At 42.1% G+C, this 21,890-nt stretch overlaps 1 protein-coding gene across 1 annotated transcript in view; it reads right to left on the bottom strand.

Annotated features, from left to right (window-relative positions):
* The window catches only part of TENM2 (teneurin transmembrane protein 2), a 1,103,161-nt gene that overhangs the window by 252,631 nt on the left and 828,640 nt on the right, over positions 1–21,890 (bottom strand). Inside the window, exon 6 of the mRNA XM_081826284.1 lies at positions 10,338–10,576. Coding sequence (XP_081682410.1) covers positions 10,338–10,576 — 239 coding nt within the window. The remainder of the gene's footprint in view (positions 1–10,337; positions 10,577–21,890) is intronic.

Here is a 21,890-nt window from a genome sequence, read left to right as displayed (position 1 = left end):
TCAATTAGACCCAACAGGCGATAAACCAACCTTACTGAGAAATGATTTTGTAGGAGGTGATTTTCATGCCCCTCCCTCCCCAAGATACACTGTATTTGAAATATAGATGGATGTTCAACATTAGACACATTACTCTCATCTATTAGGCAAGGGCCTGCTGTGTCTATAAATTCAATTTCCTTTATCATGGTGGCTTTCTGGTTTATTTGGATAAATGTTGAGCTGTCCACTGTTATTTATCTAAGTAGTTCATGAGGGAACCGAAAGTTTAATGATGTAAGATGAGGGGGTGAAACAGCACCTCCAAGCAATTCTCAAGGATTGCTTTTCATCTCATTACCTTGGCTGGATTTATTGGCTCAAGAAATCATGCAGAAGATCATGTGTCATTTGATGTGCTGGGTGTCACTTTCCCCCCATTCTGGTGTCTTCTAATTGTTCCATGTTTTATCCTGCTTAGCGGATGGCATCTCATAGCTAGCATTGCTCATGAGCATTTCTAATTACTCTGTTCACAGCTTCTGATGCCTATCCCTTTACTTTTTGTCTTAACTTCAACCCATTCTTTTTGGTATATATTCTTTTTTTTTTTTTTTTTTTTTTGGTTCTTCACTGCTGTGTTCCTTAGAAGTATAAGCTAATCACAGGCAAGCTTCTTTGTTTGAGAAGCTTTACAGTTTTTAAAGTAAATTCAAGAGGAGATAATGCCTTCATTTGACAAAAACAAACTGGCTAAAAATAGACACAAATCTCCTCAATTTCTTATTGTGTAATGGTTAGACCATTTCTAGGGGGAAGAAAGGATGGCTGACCATTTGTTCATGCCGATGAGTTAATAAAAAGCTTTCTAGTATAAAAGCTTCTGTTCCCTGACGGGTCTGGGAAAAATGAAACGCAAATGTCTTAACATCAAGGCATAGGTCGTTTATGCAAAACATAACTTACCTGGGCTCTCTCAGCTTTCCTATTAAGTGTACTATTTTATGGGGTTGCTTATGAGACCCTAGGTCTAGGAAAAAAATTTGAGTAAAAACGTCCTAGATTCTGAGGCTGGTCAGCAGGTTCCAGCATATAATGTGACCAGCCGATCACTTGCCTAAAGAACATTTCTTGTGCAATGGACAAACATAAAAGTAATAAATTTAATATATTTTAAATTAATAAAAAATACATTATATGAATATACAAAGTTGCACAAAGATCCTTCATGGGGGAAAAAAGTCTTTAACCTACAATTCTCTCAAGAGAAGAGAGAACTTTGTCAAGGAAGTATACTAAACTTCTTATTAAAAGAAAGTTTAAACACATGAACTCTAATTCAGTGAATGCCCTAGTGGTCCAGGTTTGTAAAATGTGGGGCGTAAGGTAGCCTTGAAACCAGTTTCAACAATGCTTCTAATTCAAAGGCACACCAAACTTCTTTGCAAGATGTCATCTTGTTTATCATGGCCTGAAGAGCAGAATGTATTTGACACACTGCCACTTACTTCTCCCTGGGGAATATAAGCAAGTCTAATCTAAACTTCATTAACGTGCCTCTAAAACGCTCATGGTGTAATATAAGTAAGCGAACTGATAGGATTGCATCATGACTGCAAAGGCAAAAGCAAGGTAATATGCCTTTCTTTTATAAAGATCAGAGTCCCTAGGGGAGTGCCAAACATGTTTGTACAAATCTTCCCGCAAATGACCTAACTCCACTGAAAACCCATCCCAAGGGAAGGTCCTTCCCTAACAGCTGTGAATCAAGTCATGATGAAAGAAAGGCAAAGATTGGAGGCAAAGCTCATCCTCCCTTTGGTTTTTAGGGAAAAAAAAGCCTTTGAAAGATGATACATATTATGTATCATATAAACTTCTCTTTCCAAGAAGGGAGGACAATATTTTCTTCGGCAAAACTCTTTTCTTATCAACATGTAGCTGAGGACTGCTGTATTTTCTGAGACATTCTGATATTTACATATTTATTTAAGGCTAGAAGTTGATAATAAAAAAATGAAATTAGTGGAACATGCAATGCATTATCCTCTCTTTTATGGTAATATTAAATATGTTAATGTAGTTGATGGACCATTTGCCCCCCTAATGCAGAGGATCTTAATATGGGACATCAATTTAATAAATGATTTATTTGATGAGAAAAGGGCTCAGGCAAAAATTCTGAGTGTCTATTCTTAACAATCAAAATGTGAATTTTCTAGAAAGGAATTTTCAATGAAGGGCACAAGAAGTATGATTTAAGGTGACCTTAAGAAAAATACGAATGTTCTAAAAGTTCACTTAGGGGTCAAATTTCTGTCACGTATGAAGCTACACAGCTAAGTAGGGCATTTCAGAGCACAGAAGATTCTGCATGGCTTGTGTACACAGACCTAATTCACCATATAATAGTCTTTTTCTCTATTTAGTGCCTTGTAGCAATTGCTTCATTTCTTAGCACATCCTCATTTACAGGGAAGCAGCCAACAGACTTTCAGATTTATGCCATTATTTGCTTCTTCACCTTGAACTCCAACTAAATTCTGCTATACTTTTGTAATATGAGTGCCAAATGGTGGCCGTATGCCAGACACAAACACTTCCCAGTTTCACTCAGCTAGCTCTCTCGATTTCAGGGAATCACAGATTCCTGCTAGAGGGCTTAAATGTGGTGCTTACACATCCCCCCTAACTGTTCCGTTGCCTAAATGCTTTCTAACTTGGAAATGCAATTTGGGAACAGAGGCAATTATAACATCAGGGAACCAGAAACTTCCCTTTACATGAGGGTACCAGTGAAATTAGGGATCGAGGATTCTGGGTATTTGATAAGGTTGTCAACAAATGATCCAACTCAGCCCTAACCCTAATCAGCATTTATTAATTCAAAAGATATTTATTGATGCTTACAAGGTCTTAGGCACTGTTCTGGAGATACAATGATCAAAGAACCTGGTTTATACCTTGCGATGAGCCTGGTCGAGGAGTGTGGTATCCAATACAATCATCATAATAAGCTTCAATTGTGTGCCAGGTACCACCACACTTCACTGATGCTAAAACTCAGAGGTTTTCACCTTTTTATCTCTCTGAAACCAGAATGCATTTTATAACTGGTGTTTTTGTATAATCGTGGCTGGTCAGGCAGCATGCTGGTCTGCTGGTCTGGCCATGGACCTATCTATTCACATGGTTGTATATCACTCCAAGTGGTCTGTGGCTACCTCTTTACAAAACTGCAAAATAAAAACTATAAATGTGAAGTACCTGTCAGTACTTTGGGGATACGTACAATAATGACATTTCCCATACTTGATGACATACTGCATTTGAAGAAAAGTTGTATACATATATAATTTCAGTCAACACCTGAAACATCTTTACAAGGCAGGAGCTATTCCGCTGTTCTGGATAAGGAAACTAAGGTACATGGAGATTAAACTGCAAGCCCAAGTCACACAGCTTTTACATATACATATCAGAATTTGAACTCAGGTCTCTCTGACACCAAAGCCCAGGCCTGTGCTTTGCGTTACATCAAGCTGGTTCTTTCCTTTTCTTTTCTTCTTTTTCCTCCCTCCTTTCCTCCCTCTCTCCCTCTCTCTCTCCCTTCCTTCCTTTCTAGAGGGGGGAGAGGCACAGGGAGAGGGAGAGAGAACTCGGTATGTGAGCCCAATGAGGGGCTTGATCTCACAACACTGAGATCATGACCTGAGCCGAGATCAAGAGTCAGATGCTTAACCGACTGAGCCACCCAGGACCTCAACTGGTACTCTTCTATTTACTACAGCAAGAACCTCTGCAGTTGTGTTATAGGTAAAAACGTAGAATGAAATAATACTTATTTATAGTACATTAGAAGCTATATCCAGAATTCTAAATCATGCAACAAGTAAAAATAAACAAACACATGAAAGACTTAAGAAATGAGGAATTTAAAGGCTTCCTGTGGGAGGTAAAGGATCCGTGCGCCTGGTGACCACCCTAAGTGAGCCAGGCAAAGAAACCAAGCATGTGGAGAGAGACACAATAATGTCATAGCATCCCATTACTGCTTCTGAACTGATGACTGCTGGAGAGATCACTGTCCCAGAAAAATTTCAGGACAAAGGCCTGAATGGTGAGTTAAGGCGGTGCACACTCCGTACGCATTCACCCAACACATGCTCCATGGAGCCACGAAGTCCTGGGCCAGCAGATCATACTGATGCCCTAACTCCCCGTCGGGGTCCTTGAGGGGCGTGGGGTTGTAGCACCTACTCACTCTCCCCTGGTTTTGCATTAAGATGGTCTACAGAGTAAGGACCAAGAGTTGCTTCCTCTTCCTCATCCATGGAGCATGCCCATGAGGGTGGGAAAGCCACCTGACAGGTGCCTTGCAGCGGAAAACAAAGATACCTCACCTCGGTAAAGGAATGTCCCTGAAGGTCAAACATGAGATACACGTGCTGCCACAAGGCTGCCAGGTGATGGAGACCTAGCTGATGACTTAATTCACTTTCCATAAATTGACAGATCTTCTGAAATTGGGTGTGCACTTCTGAAATGGGAGCCCCACTGCCAAAGACTCACCAGTGTGTCAGCGCTGACAGGACTTTATTATCTGGTTAAGAGCACATTAGCATATCTAAAGTCTGTTACTAACATCAGAGCTGACAACATGACTGGGTCCCCTGACTTCTTTGTGGGCAGCTCTCTCCTTCTCTGTGGGGCTATGAGCTTTGACCATCTGGGTCAGGGGAGTTGCGTGGAAATGTTACTTGCAGGATTGTTCAGATTTAATCACCAGCCTTTTGCATTTTAGATAACGGGAGGTAAATCCATAATGTCAAATTCATGCAGAGGTCAAGGTTTAGCATCTCTCTGGATAGTCAAAGAACTGTGAGTCTGAATGAGAGGGCCAAAATTTTTCCTAGGCTGTACCCTCACAAAGGATGATGGGTAAGTGTACTGTTCTCATCATTTTTCTGTCATTTTCTTTATGTTTTCCCCAAATCTGCTCTGTTCAGTGAGATGGGAATACACAAAATATCAGCTCTGAACACAGGATTCATCAGTAGGAGTCTCAACATATCAATTTTCAAGTGTAGCAACTTTAAATACATTGTAGGCTTTTAGTTTCTGTAGAAAATAATCTCTCATTGTTTTCAAAAGAAACTGAAAGCACCCCAAATTACCACACTTTTAACATCCTGACATGTTGATGGCCCGCGTTCTTCCCAGATCAAAGTGAGAGTGGCAGAAGACAGAGCGTTGAGCAGCTTACTTAAAACATAGTATTTCATATTTGGCAGGAATTACTGTAGTGAGGAAAGACAAGGTGACTTTCTAATATATATATGTATTTTAGTTTGGCAGAGATCTGAAGAGCTAAAAACTAATTCAGGATGACATAAATGCTCTTATCTTTCCCTCCACCCCCTTCTCTTCCCAACCATGAGAAGAGATTTTGACAGAAACTCAGCATATGTTCCGTATTGTCTTTAACTCGCGGGTGATGGTCTGAGTCCTGTGTCATGGTGAACCATTGTGTTGCCTCTCATCTTAGAATTTCTAGGATTATCTGGATATCAACAGTGAAGTCATTCATGCCAAGCATCTTTCTTCCTTGATGTGGGGTAGCCTGTTGAAGAACTTTGGTGCCTTTTAAGGAAACTAGATCTATCCAACCTTAACCTAGGACAAGAAGGCAGAGATATCCTTCAGTGAACCTGCACCCTTACAACCTATTGGGAAACCCCAACAAAGAAGGCACCAGGGGCTGAGGCACCTTTGAAAACAGGCAGAGATTTTGCAGAGGAACCTGGGATAACTGAAGATTGAGGATGAGGGAGTACCTGGCAAAGTTTTTAGGCAATTGCACACCACCCAAGAGTTGAGGCACTGTTTCATGAAGCCTATCAGGATGGACAGTTTTATCCCCTGGAAAGTTTTCAAAGAGAAAAGTGGCTTGCTTTTTCTACTTTTTGGTATGGATCAGAAAGTAGGTGTAATTATTCATTACGAAGTGGGATTGCCAGCCTCAGAAAATAATCACCTGCTCCACTTACAGTGGACAGAGGGTTGGACTCTTAGCCAGGCTGAAAGCAGATTTTCTTTTTTTTTTTTTCTGTAAAAATGGAGACACTCTGAAAAGGTATTTTTAGGAAAAGAACAGTAATATAATCAAAGAGGGGTTGGCAAACCATGGCCCGAGGGCCAGCCAAATCCAGTCTGCCACCTGTTTGTATGTTTTGAACCGCATATGAGCTAAGGAATAGTTTTACCTTTTAAAGTTTTTTAAAAAATCGAAAGAATACTATTTCATGACACATGAGAAGTACATAAAATTCGAGTTTCAGTGTCCATACTTCGAGTCTCCTGGAACAGAGCCACGTATGGCTGTGGGTATGGTTGCTTCTGCCAGAGGACCGCAGAGCAGACCAATTGGGCTGAAACCGCACAACCCACAAAACCAAAAACATCTGTGATCTGGCTCTGCACAGAAAATGTCTGCTGACCTCTGTGACAGAAGATGCTTGGGAAAACAGCAACCTAAGGGCAGGCTAGGAGACTGAGGAAGAGAGATGGTTTCTCTCCATTGAGGGAATCATCAGAAGATGGTTTGGGAAGGAAAGGAACCAATTATTCTCCCTTGTTAATAAGGACAAAATCAGATACAGGGAGCTGATGCTACAAACGGGATCACTGAGGTCTCATGCAGTATTTGGAAATAATCAGGAGAGTAATCAGGAGACCAAGGACCTAGTCTTACCCTTGCAACTAGCCGGCCACGTGACTGCAGGCACTCTGGCCTTCAGCATCAACTCTGTGAAACGACTGTAAGAGGCCGATTTTATTTTCTGCTGGAGCGTATGGTGGGGGCTGGGGATAGGGTTCAAATTTAATAATTACACAAAGGTGCTTTCAATGAAAAAGCCGACAGTTCTCTGCAAATGAAAGTTGCCAATCAGTTATTGTTATGTATACTATGAGGATAAAAACACAGCAGAGTTGGCATAAAACCGGTGAGAAATGCTATATTGGTTACATGATGCAGGAACTGAGGGATCTAGAGGGATTTCTGGTGTTGCAGACAATGAGAGTACTTGAGCTGCTCCAGGGTGTAAGACCACTTCCTGAGAGGGAAGCTCTCTTGCATTTCACAGCCAGTAACCCCTAGGAACCATGTGGGCCAGGGGCTGAGTGATGCACAAAATGGTCCCCTAGGAGTTTATGCAGCTTTTCAGAGTAATTTATTCCAGGATGTTATGTACACTGGAAGAATTTGGCATAGGAAGAATCTGATGGAAGAGTACATCATGAAAGATCTTTGTTCCCAGTTATGTCAGGAGGAACCGGGGAATCTTTCCTGAGTTGGCAAAGGTCTACGTCTTCCCATGTGCGCAAGGGTTGACCTTCATCTGCTTTCAAACTCACTCACATGCTGGATGTAAGGAAGAACTTGTCATGGGCTGAACTAGTCCAGATTGCTCATTTCTGGAGTCTTCTCTTCATGGGTTTGAACATGCAAGGAAGATAATTTGACCTATTTGTCACAGCTCCTGGCAGGCCTGAGCCTAGTGCCTATCCATAAATATCTCAGGGCTGATGCTTCAGTTTCAGGACTTGTCATGTTCTAGTGGAACACGGAGTCATGTATGAACCAGAATGAGCTCAGGTCTTAAAAACTCAGGTCTCCTTAACAGGAGGGCTTTGACTTTTACGTTGCCTTTCTGTCCCTCCCTGATGGCTTATCTTCTCGGTGGGCACAAGCACTCGTTGCTCCCAACAGCACTTTTCTCTGCGTTTATAATACACTGTTTATGCCCCTGCAGCTCTGTAATTAATAATATACTGCTTTTCATCTTCAAAGTGATTTATACACATTAATTAATCCTCACCATACTTTGGAGTTTCTGCACATAAATAACCATCATGCTTCCAGATTTTACTTAGGAAACCAAGACCCAGAAGGAAAACAACTTTGTCAAGGCAAAGGAGAACGGGATCATTGGGTCAAGATCAGCATTCAAGCCCATGACCCCTCATGGTGCTTGCAGAGCTGCTATGCCCTCTGGAGAGTAGCTCTCTGGCTCCACACTCACCACCATTACTTCCGGGGAAACTGGCCCCTACCATCACTCATTTTGAGTCATAGACTATGCTTTAATACTCCAGAGTTAAAAGAATAATCTTACCTAAAGCATACATAATAGAAAATGATGGATTATAATCTAATAAACCATCCTAAGATGCTCAGGTCCAGCTTTCAGTGGCCTCCAGACGGAGGATAAATATGCTTCCTAATCCATCATTTACAAGTTACACACCCAATTAAAACATTAAACTCTCACTATATGGTTTCCCACTTATGTAATCGCCCTACAGAAAGCTATTATATTTTAGCTGTCAAGCTCAGTACATCAGGCAGTAGCCATCTATCTCTCTCTGGCAAGTGGAGTAGGAGGTACACTGGGGATGGTATTGGCAGAGGTGAGCAGTGCCTCAATTTCTGTATCTGGGCTCCCCGTGGTGCCCACCAGCTCAGCAGAACATTAAGCCTGAGAAGTGAGCTCATGGACCCTTTTTGAAGTTTCTGACACAAAGCCAAATCATGCAAAGACCCTGAAGGCAATTCAATTGACTTTTACCAAGCCTCCTTGAACAGTTACCTGGGGAAGTACACAGAACTACCTCTAATGATGCAAAAGATTCTACGCAAAGTGACTGAGACTGCAATGGACACCTTCCCCCTCCCTCAAGTCAATCCATTACTTCATCCTTCATCAAGAGCAAGTGAGAAGCAGACATGACTTTAAATCAGGGGTACATGGGTGTCAGACCTCTGTGCCAATGTGGGGCTGGGGTTTATAGCACCAAGGCTTTTGCAAAGTTCCAGATAAACATGGTACCTTTCCCCAGAGTGTCACTTTTCTCACTTTTGGAGGGCATTCCTAGGAGATGTGACTGGTAAAGAATGTAAAAACGGGTTTTTCTGTATTAAGGTGAGCATAGCGATCTTATGGGAGACAGTGAAAACTTCACACCAGTTTTTGGCTTGTGATGGCCTTGGGCAGAGCCCCAGATCATGGGGGCCACACGGCCACCCACCCTCACCATCAGGCAAGCTTGGGTAGAACAGTCTTGGAAGTCCTGAACCAATTCCTTCTCTGGACGCTACCACGCTGGCTGCCTGAGGATGAAGGAGGTGTGGAAGCCCCATGGCTGACGGAGAAGGGACAAAGTCAGAATGATCAGGGTTGCCCTTTTTCCGCAGCATAAGTGTTGAGAAGAATTTTGGAGCCGGCCTCTTTCTGCTGGTGTTTTATAGGCTTGCTTTGCCACCTGGTACAGCCCATCTGAGGACGCCTGTCATAGATGCCCTGAAACCCAGCCGGAACCATCAAGTGTTTCAAATGCACTTGAACAAACACCACTGTGGCCTCTGCCTGGGCCAGGAGCTCTGCCATTGGCAAGCTCAGTTCACAGAGCGGCAACACCGGGGCTCTTTGTTGGGGCCAAGAGCTGTGAGGAGGCTTTGTGGCCAGCCCAGGACCCTCACATGCATGGGGCACCCTGCCCCCGAGCTCTTGGCACCTGCTGCTTGCCATAGTTACAGGGCTACACCTCATGGATGCAAACCAACATCCCTGGCATAGGAAGAAAGATACCCCAGCAACTTCACCAATCTGCTACCCTAAGCTATATCCTGAGTGCCCAGAAGCACAGCTGGCATGAAAGATGAACCTGATTCATGGCTGTGGTGCAATTCAAGTTGAGGCTAAAGGGACAGAAGCAAAGGAGAGGATGTGGGCAAGATCCACTGTGTCTAGGTGACTTGATTCCACACAGAGAGCTGACTGGATGCTCTGACCTCTGAATCCTGTTTCTGTTCCACACCTCTGGAAATAAGCTAGCTACTTAGCTAGATGTTAGCTTTGAATCAAGATGCTCCAAGACATGCTGGTCACTATTCTTCTATTCAGTTTTTGGCTGAAGTTAACCCATGTTGCAGGCATTTTAGAGCACAGACCTGGGTTAAAATCCAGTGACAGAAGAGACTAGCAGGCTACTTCAGGAATGAGGGATGGGTTTGCAGAAACAACAATTTTCAGCTCGTCTCCAAGAAAGAATACAGTAGGGATGCTTACTAACATGTCTGATAAATATTATTTAGAATCTTGAGAAAGCAGCTCATCAGATTTAAATACATTTCAGGAGAGAAAAAGAGCTCCCATCCCTCACTCATTGTTTACATCTTTCAGGAGCCAACACGCAAACTGTCCAGACAAAAGAGGGCTTCTCCCTTCGTAAGCCCACGGCCTATGCCCCACCTCCTCACGGCCAGGGTCATGGAGCGGGCTGCCCTGACTTACCTATGAAATATGCCAGCAGAATCGCCAAGAGGAGGGCTGCGGCGATGGCGGACAGGGCTGCACATTTCCAGCTGCAGTATTTAGAGGGCTTCTTCAGTTTGAAGGCCTTCCTGGAGAAGGTATTCCGGGGCAGCAGGCGGGGTGGTGGCGTGTAAACGGTTCCTGAGGTCAAAGGGTATCCCGGAGAGGAGCTGCTAAACAGGGGCGTGCTCCCCGAGGAGGTCTTAAAGAGAAAGTGCCTGGCAAGGAAAAAGGAAAGAGTCAGCATGGACGTGGGCGGCTCCTGGGGGACATCCAGCTGCTTTGTCCTTCACTCTGCTTTATACAGTTCTAGTAGGGTCCTCGTACACTGCTCTACCTTGCCATGGACAAAAGGGCAAAGATTTCGTTTGATGGCCATATACATTAATTCCATAAACTCACATCACTTTATGTGTTCCCATATACGTCTAGATCTTATCTTCGACAACAATCCTGAAAAGTATTCAAAGCAAATATGGAAACTGGGTGACTGTTTGTCACTTGGAGATGACGATGAGGATGATGAGGAGGAGGATGATGAGGATGATGGTGAGGAGGACACAAAGCCGTGTCATGTGGTAGAACCTAATAAGCAAAGGCACTAGAAATATATTGTCACAACTACTTAAAACTGCATATTAAAATATCCATACATTTAAGATATGAGAAATCAGGCTTGAAGAAGTCAAGCAATTGTCCAAGGATATGAACTCGGAGCTCTATCTCATGTGGAAGTCTGTGCTCTTGAGCGTTACCCTCAACTGTCTCTCCTGAGCCTTCTTCCTGGGCTGTTTGCCCCCCTCCATCTTGCTTCCTGTCCTGAGACTGCCTCTCTAGCTCATGGGATCATGTTTTTTCTTTGGCAACATCTTTGCCTGCCAATTAAACAAGACGCTCTTGGTCTCTTGGGCTACAGTGTGACAATAGGGTAATGGGGTCTATTCCTGACACCTAATATAACCCTTCCTCAGGGTCAGGAGGCTGTCTCTCCAAGGACACTTCAAGGACCATAAATTCTCTGACAGATTTTTCTCTCTTATGTGTGCCATTTATAAGACTTCAAGTGTGACTTGCCACACCTTGTTTCAAATGATGAATTGTCTTCCAGGAAATAGATAGTGGACTTTAAAGCATGGATTAAGTAGTGTCTAGAGTTTGAGCAGCCGGAGACCAGGGACTGTGTCTTCTTTTATACCTTGTTCATTTTTATGTTCCCAGAACCCACCTCAAAGTTCAGCATGCACGAGAGAGTTTAGTGAATGAATGAATGAACAAATAAATGACTGAATGGAGCTCCCTCATGTTTTGTGAATTTAAAAATCTAAGGGTCCAAAATGTCATAGAGGTATTTCCTTCAAGCCTTAGTAGGTACAGCTATACTTATGGACCACATACTATGTGTCAGCTGCAATGCTTAAAAGTTTTACTTGCATCCAAACCTCTCATCAACCCTATATTATTACCACAGTTTTACAAATGAGAAAACAGAAGCTCGGGGGTAGCAAGCAGGGTCACTGGGGCTACAACTCCCATCTGCCTGACTCTAGATCCTCCAGTTGGACCTCTTACACCACACTGCTCCTGCGTATGGGACTCAGTGGGCTATCCTGGTGGGATTCTAAGGCAGGATCACTATTATTACAAATATTTGGATCTTGGCTGCTTCCAGACAAAACCTTGGAAGTATTTTAATCCTTGACAAAGATCAAACAAACCTGAGATGACTGACAATCATGTCAGAAAATGAGTATCTGATTAGTGAATGATTTACTACAGCTAACATTAAAACAACTGATAGTTAAAAACTTTATTTGTACTCTAAGTATGTTTGATGATCTGAATAAAGGCAAGAGGTTGGATTCCATAAATAAGCCTTTGTATTCCTTGTCCAATAGCATGCTTTTAGAGCTCCGGATGAAAAGTCTTTTGGAAGAGGTGGCAAGAAGCACAGTGTTTAGAAGCAGGTTTTGGAGCAATGTTCACCTGGATGGGAGTCTTAACAGTACCATTCCTGGACAAGTAAGCTTACATAAGTTACACAATGCTGTTCTTAAAAGTCTCCATCTCTTCATCTGTAAAATGGGGGTAATGATGGCCCAGGTACCTCACGTCACAGCATAGGCAGTTGTACTGATTACATGAGATCATGTAGGAAAAGCACTTAACCAAAGCTGTGTCTCATGGCAAGTGCTCAGTGCATCATGAGTAGCTTTTATTACTAATTCTCAGAACAACATAAGGAGACTGAAACAGGAGTTTTAATTTAAAGCCTGACAAATGTCACAAACACCTGAAGAGTTCTCCAAATCACTAAATAATAGTCCATTGTCTTATAATTAAGCTAGAACATATGCACACCAGAAAACCAGGGTGATGGAAAAATGCTGGAATTTGATTTAGAACTAGCTCAAATGTATTTCTTGAACAATTTTCCAAGAGTGGGTAGTGAAAATAGGATATCAGACTAAAACCAAGAAATATAAAGACATTGCAAGCCATTATTGATAAATATTTAGAAATACAGGGGCACCAGGACTCATCCCCACAGAGATCTCAATCTTTTCCATGGCTTCAGGCATCCTATGACTCAAGTCAACAGGTGTCCATTTCCAACCAGCTTCCTCCCTGAGGTCCAGACTCCCATTCCAGCTGTATACTGGGCATCTCTCTCTCTCTCTCTCTCCATTCCATAGCTGTATTGCACAAGTTACAGCCAAACATGGACTCTTTTCCTTCCCCTCCCCATTCACACTCTTCCTGCATTCCTGTTATTCCCAGGTGCCTAAGAAACTGCAGCCATTTTTTACCTCCTTCCTTCCCCTCACCTTCTACCATACAATGGGTGAAAAAATCCTATCCATTTTATTTCTGAAAACCTCTCGCACCAAACCTCCCCTTTCAACCCTCCTGCCACTTTTCTTCCCAAACCACAAAGGTCATCGTGCTCTGCCTTATAAATCCTGGCTGATCCTCCAATGCCCGCAAGAAGAAATCTCAATATGGGACCAGACTCTTTACAATAAGTACTCAACTTTTTTATCCTTGTCTCTAACCTCGTGCTCCCTGATCCCTGAACTCTGCTTCAGCCACACCAGAAGACACATCTTTCCTTAACCTGGCTGTTCATGCTGCCATGCCTTTGGGAATGACGTGTCATGTTTGGGAATGGCTGTTCCTGGGCTTCCCTACCCACCCCACCCCAGCCAACTCCTACTCACCTTCCAACCACCTTCTTGGGAAACTTATTCCAAAAGGTTTGGTATCTATATCATCCTCTATCACTTTTTGCACTCAAGAATCTATTATACACTCGGATATCTATATCTATCTACCAGTCTACCTATCTACCTATATCTATCTATCTATCTATCTATCTATCTATCTATCTATCTATCTATCTATCTATCTATCAATCATGTGTTTGCCCCAGTGCCTGGTGCCTGAACATCAGTCGTATTTGTGAACAGCATCAGTAAATTGGAAACAATGTTTTGGTAACATCAGAGAAATCACAAGATGAAGATAAAAAAAGTTTAATTGCCTTAATGTTATTTTTAATGCACTCATTTGTAAGAAATAATAGAAGGAAATGATTATTTTTTTTGGTATGGGATTCCTTCCTGAGAGCCTAAAATTGTCTCCTGACAACTCAAGTCTATTTTCCACACTTCTTTCGAAAAAGGAACTCAGATTATGTCACATGTCAGTATTCTCCGATCCCCTCCCCCAATCAATCAATCAATCAATCAAGGTTTCCAATAACACGAAAATAAAATCACAAGTCCTTCCCATGGTCTACAATGCCCTGCCATGTTCTGCCTTCTGGCTGCCTTTCCAACTGTACCTTCTACCGCTTTAGTCTCTCTCACTCCGTCAGCTAACCTGTCCTTTTGATATTCCTCATCATATCACATCCAACACATTTTCACCTAAGGGCCTTTATACATGCCTGGAAATACCTCACAGCTTGTTTCTTCATATCATTCACCACTCTGCTCCAGTGTCACTTTCCCAGGGAGATCTTCCCTGCCCTCCCCCTGCTTCTTTCTCTGTCATTCTCCATCCTGCTATAACTGCTTTATTTCTCTAAATTTTTTAAAAATATTTTGTTAGAGAGAGAGAGAGAGAGTGTGTGTGTGCACACAAGCAGGGGGAGCAGCAGACAGAGGGAGAAGCAGACTCCCAGCTGAGCAGGGAGCCCGATGCAGGTCTCCATCCCAGGACCCGGGGATCATGACCTGAGCCAAAGGCAGACGCTTAACTGACTGAGCCACCCAGGCGTCCCTATTTTTCTAAATTATATATGTATTTGTATATTGTTTATTATCTATCTCCATCATTAGATCTGAACTTCTATGACATTTAAAATAAACAGGTATTTTGTCTCATTTGTTCAAATTGTACCCTGACATTTAGAAGAGAGCCTGGCACATAGTGGGTACTCAGCAAATCTTTGTTAAATGAATGACCTACAAACTTTCCAAGGCTAAAACCATGAATGTTAACAGGACAGCACTGTGAACATTTTTAATTTTAAAATTAGGAGGATTCCTTCCACCATGTTGACTTCTGTTTTCCAGATTTACAAGTTTGGGCATGTGCATATAGGCAGATGTTTATACGTATACATACAAGCCCAGATCCCTCCACAGGAAAAATAAACAAATAAACACCATGTACTGTTCAGGACTGCATTAACCCTAGTGGACTATAGCTCTCAGCCCTCTCTTTGCTACTGTGGTATCTGTGATGATCCTAGCTAAATGAAACTCATTTGGTTATCATATCCCTTTTTTCTAATTTCTGATGCTTAAAATGATTAAACCAAAGTACCAAAGATAATGTAGACTCCTGTTTCTTCACAACAGAGCTATACCTGCTGTTGCAGATCTTTACAAGGTTAAAATCAGCAAATAAATAAATAAATAGGTTCTAAAGAAGTGTTCTTCAGACTATGTCCCATAAATACCTGCTTTGTGATCACCAGAGTGCTCTGTTAGGAAAGTACAACTTTCTGGCCTCTAACCAGACCCAGGGCTGGGGGGCTGGCATTTATTGGTTAAGAAGCTTTCTATGTGATTCTAATGTTTCTGGAAGTTTAAGAAACTCTACCCTAACCATTTTGCACCTCTCAAATGTGTCTGATGGTTAGTAGATGTATCTTTTTAAATTCTATATATCTAGAGAACACATTAGATGTTTAGTAGATGTATCTTTTTATTTTTTATTTTTTAAAGATTTTATTCATTTATTTGACAGAGACACAGTGAGAGAGGGAACACAAGCAGGGGGAGTAGGAGAGGGAGAGGGAGAAGCAGGCTTCCCGCTGAGCAGGGAGCCCGATGCGGGGTTCGATCCCAGGACCCTGGGATCATGACCTGAGCAGAAGGCAGATGCTTAATGACTGAGCCACCCAGGCGCCCCAGATGTATCTTTTTAAATGAGAGTTTTGAATGCTGATGTCTTCAGGGGTGAAGAGTCAAGAAGCCTACAACTTACTTTCAAATGATTCAGCAGAAAGATCTCTAGCTCTCTTTATAGATAAGGCAAATGTGGGGAAATGATAGCAATTGTTGAAACCAGGTGGTTATTCTTACTTTGTACTATTCCCCCAACTTTTCTGTATGTTTGAAAATTGTCATAATCACAAGTTGAAAAAAATGTAAGCCTTGATTCACCCAAGGATTGCTGTCACATGCTGCAGGGGGAAAAAACAAGATAAATAAAATGAAACAAGACCCACAAGGTAATGGTCTGGCCAGATGGTTACTGGGAGGACCAAGGGGGCTTAGGGGACTTCTCCTGATTTTTCCCTGAACTGGCTATTAAGACAGCTTTTCCCCCTCAGGGGCCTGCTCAGTATGCTCTGATGAATCATTTGTGATGTCCCAACTGAACTTCTTCCCAGCGGTCGGTCATGGAAGTAGCTCAGCTCAGGACTCCAGGCGTCAGCAAAAATGTGTAGTTTCCAAATGCACTTGACATTTTTCAAGCACAACTCAATTGCTCTCAGAATTGGCCACTTGTGCCTCAGAAAGGAAAGGCAAATGAGGGGCCCCCAAAGGGCTGTCCTTGGAGTTTGCTAACACTCAAAGGGATAGAGAAAACCAGTCCTTGATGTCTTACAAAAAAATAAAAGAAGAGCTTGCATGCTTCTTTCCCTTCTTAGCCACGTGGGCTTCAGTCCTAGAGCCCAGCATCCTTCCTGGCCCAGGTTAGGGGCTCCGAATGGCCATGGAATTGAATAGCAAGGCTAAGGAAGGACAGTGGCTCTGCGTCCTTAGCTCTGGCCCCTAGATCCCAGTGAGTTCTTAAGAATATAGTGATCATCACTTCACCTGAAGCTATCTTTTTGGTAAATGTCACTTTTCCTCATGTGAAAACAAAACCATCTAATAAAAACTGAGAGAGAGAGAGAGAGTATGTCTAACAACAATTCTCCCATGCATTTTACATGACAGCAAAGACACGTATTTGAGGCAGAATCTTGGCAAACCAGGATTTTGCTTCAAATTGGCTTAGAAAATTAAGGGCATACATTTTTTCTGATTTAACAACCATGGAAAATTTTAAAAAGATGTCTAACAAACAAGAAACTCATGCATAGCATCCATGTAAGGAGGACCCCATCAATTCAAAATACTGTGAATTTTTATTTTATTCTTATGATACAGAAGGAAATTGACTAAGCTAGGGTGGAAGTGTTGAGAAGTGGCAGCTGGTTAAACTACTTGAGACTCGAACAAAAGATTCCTTTTCCTTTTTTTCTGAGTCAATCACCAGTAAACTCACTCATTAATCTCAAACCCTACCAAAAAAGGAAACATAGAAAATCCCTTAACACCAAGTACCATTTCTCAGGTTGCAACCAGTGGGATCCTGAGAGGCAGTCTCCCTATTTTCTATTGGTTTGGCTTTATTCCCAGGGGGAAATCCCAGCAGGGCTTTGAAACAGAAATGTACTACACAAATCATTGCACTGCCTCAACTCCAAAGGTCACGTTTTTGTCCCCACCCCCAATCCTCTCTGTTCTCCTCTCTCTCAATCTATTTCCCACTACTTCTTCACAGCGTACTATTCAGCTTAACCAGAACAACTAATGACTAACGGTGCAGATGAGTTCTCTCATGCTCATGAAGTCAGCTGCAGGAAACATTCTCCTTGATATCAAGCAAAACTATTGAATGGTCTCAACACAGCGCCGTGTGCAAAAAAGCAGCTCTGGTTATCAGAGAAACCAGGTGTTGACTGTTGTTCTACCGAGAAAATTGACCTCCCCAGTAAATAAACTCACAGGTAATCAGAGTAGTGGATGAAAATATTGATACACAGCCCATTAATCCCTAAAAGATTTTTAATATCATTCATGCAGTTGCTGAAACTCGATAAAAAGCCAGAGAAAGGACAGAAGCAGAAATGTACCTGGAGTGGGGATGGGGTGATCAGTGAGGGAGATCAGGTGTGCACCAGAAAATGGGAGATTTCATCACATTTTACTGGTCCTGGCTCTGCCCTTTAAAGCATCCGGTTTATTGTCTCTAAAGGAGTAAGTTTAATAAAGAGGCAGCCCATAAAGGGTACTGTAGCATGTAAAGTTACTGTAATTAGGTTTTCAGGAGTTATAATAAAACATTTAGCTAGAGAGAGGTTAAATAACCACCACACTTTCTGGCATCATTATTACACTCTCCAGTACGAGACGGAATGATGGTGGTAGAGGGGAAACTCGATGGGTGGGCTCCTGAGAGAGACACAGAGAGACCTGGGGCATGGAGGGAAAGAGAGAGAGAGAGAGAGAGAAACACATACAGGATGGGATCGAAAAAGCAGAAGAGATAATGAGAAAGATGATGTTGGATATTGTACTGTTCAGCCACTTCTTGAACAGCAAAACTAAGTTATTTTTTAAGTGTTCTGTCTTTATTTTCCTATTTGCAAATATAAAATGTATACATTATAAAAAATCAAATCATAAATTAAAAATAGAGAGCAAAACTCTATCCTCTTGAGAGAAAGACTAGTAAAATATTTGATGTTTAGAGTCAAACTTTTTCCCTATATATAAGCATTCCTATTATTCTTATTATTTTTGAAACCAATAGGATCATACCAAGGAGGCAGGATTAAGCCTGCAGATTCTGGACTTGGACTACCAGGATTTGGGTCCTGGCTTCCATTCTTATCACTCTGTGACGCTGGGTAAGTTACTTATCCTCTCTAGGTGGCCTCACCTGTAAAGTTAGAGAATGTTAGTACTTTCATGGGCTTGTTTAGGGGGATTGGGTGACTTTATTCATGTGAGATGCTTAACATCGAGCTTGACATCCAATGAATGGTCAATAAATATAGCTATTAATCGCTTGAAGGCAGGAATCGTGTATATCTTGGTCTTTACTAGATCTCCTTGACCTAGTACAGTGCCCAGTTCATTTAAAATATTTGTTGAATGCATAAGCCACTCTAATTAGCACAGTGACTGGAACATTGCAGGCATCCCAACCCCCTAAACATAATTTTATTAGGAAGGGAAGGAATTGAAGATATTACTAATGTGCTTGTTCTCTTCTTCCAGTTGGGAATTTATGCTTGGGTTGAGAAGTGAACTGTTGCTTTTAACATAAAACTTTAAAAATGTTTTAAAAAAATTCCTACTTCCCAAGTTTGAAGAAGAAGCCAGTAACCCAATTAGTATAATTAAAAGCCCATTTCATTTCACGATTCCCTAAGCTTAGACTCAAACCAATTTTGATGCAATGAAAAATAGGCTTTCAAGGTTTCTGATCCCTGAACCTTTTAGATCATAGGGGACCATCACTACATTTGCATATGCCATGAACAACAGGAAAATCCTCTATTTTGCCCTCTTCAAAATTTGCAGTCATACCAAAAATACTCACAGCTGGAATAATTAGCAACTCAATTTATTGCCTTCCATTTTTTAAATAGAAGCTCCGACTCTTGATATTTAAATAGTGTCACACTGTGATATAACATAGTATTTTTCATGGTAAAACTCCTTTTTTCCCCCCATGAAATGATATACTGCTCAGTGTGACAGGCAAGGTCTCTGGAGGTCACTAAAGAAACCTGGTGTTTTGTGAGCAAATCCATTTCAGAGTCTTTGGGATGAAATGAGGAGTCTTTTTTTTTTTCCCCTGGAGTTGTTAACTTGTTGACTTTTTTCAAGTTAATTGGTAAAAGTCTTGATATAGTAGAGGAAAAAAACAAAGACTTCTGACTTTGACTTCAAACTTGACCTTGAATTCACCATACACTATAATATGGGAGTGTAGAGACAGCCATTTCAAATAGACTTGCATTTGTGTTCACCGGCAGCCAGAGGTAGATGAAGAAAGAATGCCCGCCATCAGATACAATCAACGAGCAGAATGATTTCTCCCATCGAGTTTATTGCCTGTACCATTCAGAGAGTCAAAGAATATTCGAGCTGGAAGAAACCTTAGGGCATGTCCCTTTATCATATTCTGCTTCATGCTACCACATTTGTCCTGTGTGTTTGCCTTGTCTCCCCAGTCATATTACAAGCTTTTCAAAAGCAGGTCCTATATCTTTTGCTTCCTGGTATCTTTCTCTGTTCATCGTAGGTGCTCACAAATACCTACTGAAGAAACACAGCAATTAAGGAACAGTGGAAATGTACAGGCTTTGGAGTCAGGCATATATGAACTTAAATTGCAACAGCACCGGGAACGGCATTATGTTGGGAAAGCTAATTAATCTCCCTGAGCCTCAGATGCTTCTTCCAAAAAATGGGTGGCTAACAGTATGTGCATTACAGAACCATTGGAAGGGCTAAAAGAGATCATGAATACAATCTGTGAGCACAGAGGCTGGCCCGCGGGAGGTGTCTAACACACGCAGCTACCACGTTCCCCTTTTCCTTTGAAACAATTCAAAATCTAAAATATGAAGTCATGAGCCAACCAGTATTTACTGAGCACAGAATATGTATCGCATGGTGCCAGACGCTTTGGATAAAATGTTAAGTCCGCATCCTCATACAGAATTACTAATTGGAGAGACAGATGGAATGAACAAAACTCAAGTCCAGGTAAACCAACAAGTACAGGAGAAATTACAAATTGTGAGAAGTGCCATGAAGGAGAAAGGGACTAAGATAGAGAAAACTGGGACTATATCAGTATGGTCAGTCCTCTCTGAGATGATCAAAAGGGGGAAGTCTAAAGATAAGGAGTTAATCATCCAAGGATCGATGAAAAGAGCATCCCAGGCAGAGGAAACAGTATGTGCAAAGGCCCTGCAGTAGAAAAGTTCTAGTTTTTGAGTCTGTGAGAGAAAAACATGTGGCTGGAACACAGTGATCCACAGGGTGAGTGGTAGGAGAGAGGTAGGCATGATGACAACTACATTATGCATGGTTTTGAGGGCATGGAATCTGGATTTTAGTGCAAATACAAAGGATTTTAAATTATGTCTTCTCTTTGAGCAAAGGGAGACAGATCTTTAAGAGCATTCAATTTAAAAAAGAACTAAGGTAGGATAGGATAGACTCATTGGGAGTTCGGTCCAGTCTTTGGTGATAAAAAGGCTTGGTGGTCTTCTTTGTGCTCTGCCTTGAGGGTCTTGGTTTTTGTCTGGAATATTTGAGCCACCCTCAGTACTGCACCTATCACTCTATCTGCATTTGGATATAGTCAGACATCTGACTTTTTAATTTAACATGATTTAGATTTAACATCACCCACGCCCAACTCTTGATTTTCACTCCACACTGTCCTTCCATTCCAGGCCTCAACATATTGGTTAACGAAGTCATCGCCTAACTCTTGTGCAGGTGCCATCCCCAGGAAGTAGACTCTGAGAAATAAAGAGGCATGCAGGCAGCTTCTTAGAAAGTGCTCTTGGGAACAGCACCTGTGAGGGAGTGAAGAAAGCAGGTTGGGCAGAGGGAGAAGCTTGAACCACGATGCTGTTGTAAGGGTTCCTTGGTCAATCTCATGGGGAGCTCTGGAGCTGTTGGGCCTGGGTCATGGGATGGCTCTGTAGAGTTGTTCCAATTTGATCTGAGAGGGTAGGGCCTTATCAAACCTATGGACCAGTCTCCAGCTGAAGTCCAGTTGCAGAGAGGAACTTGATGGAGATGTGTGTGGGCCACCAACATTCTCAGCAACTAGGAAAACATGTGTGCTCCAGTCCTGGTGTGTGACATCTGGCTGGGTGCCATGCCATTTATCTAGCTAGACTTCACTGTGGTTCCTGTCCTTCCCTCATCCCTGATTCATCATCAGTTCACTTCTCTTGGCCTCCGACACATATCCATCCTCTTCCTACCACTTACACCTTGTACCTGGCCTACTGCCTATAGCAGCCTCAAATGGGTCTCCTTGTTCCCACTTTGGCCCTTTACATCCATTCTCTACACAGGAGCCAGTCATTGTCTACAAACACAAATCAAATCGTATTACTCTCCTGATTAAAACCGTCCGTTTCCTTTATACTCAAAAGTAACCCACCTCCTTATCCAAGTCTACAAAACACCTCATTAGGTC

This window comes from Leptonychotes weddellii, chromosome 7 (genome assembly GCF_054177405.1).
Source record: "Leptonychotes weddellii isolate Sample4059 chromosome 7, ASM5417740v2, whole genome shotgun sequence".
Taxonomy (NCBI): domain Eukaryota; kingdom Metazoa; phylum Chordata; class Mammalia; order Carnivora; family Phocidae; genus Leptonychotes; species Leptonychotes weddellii.
Note: the sequence above shows the minus strand (reverse complement) of the source record. Positions and strands in the feature narration are given on the sequence as shown.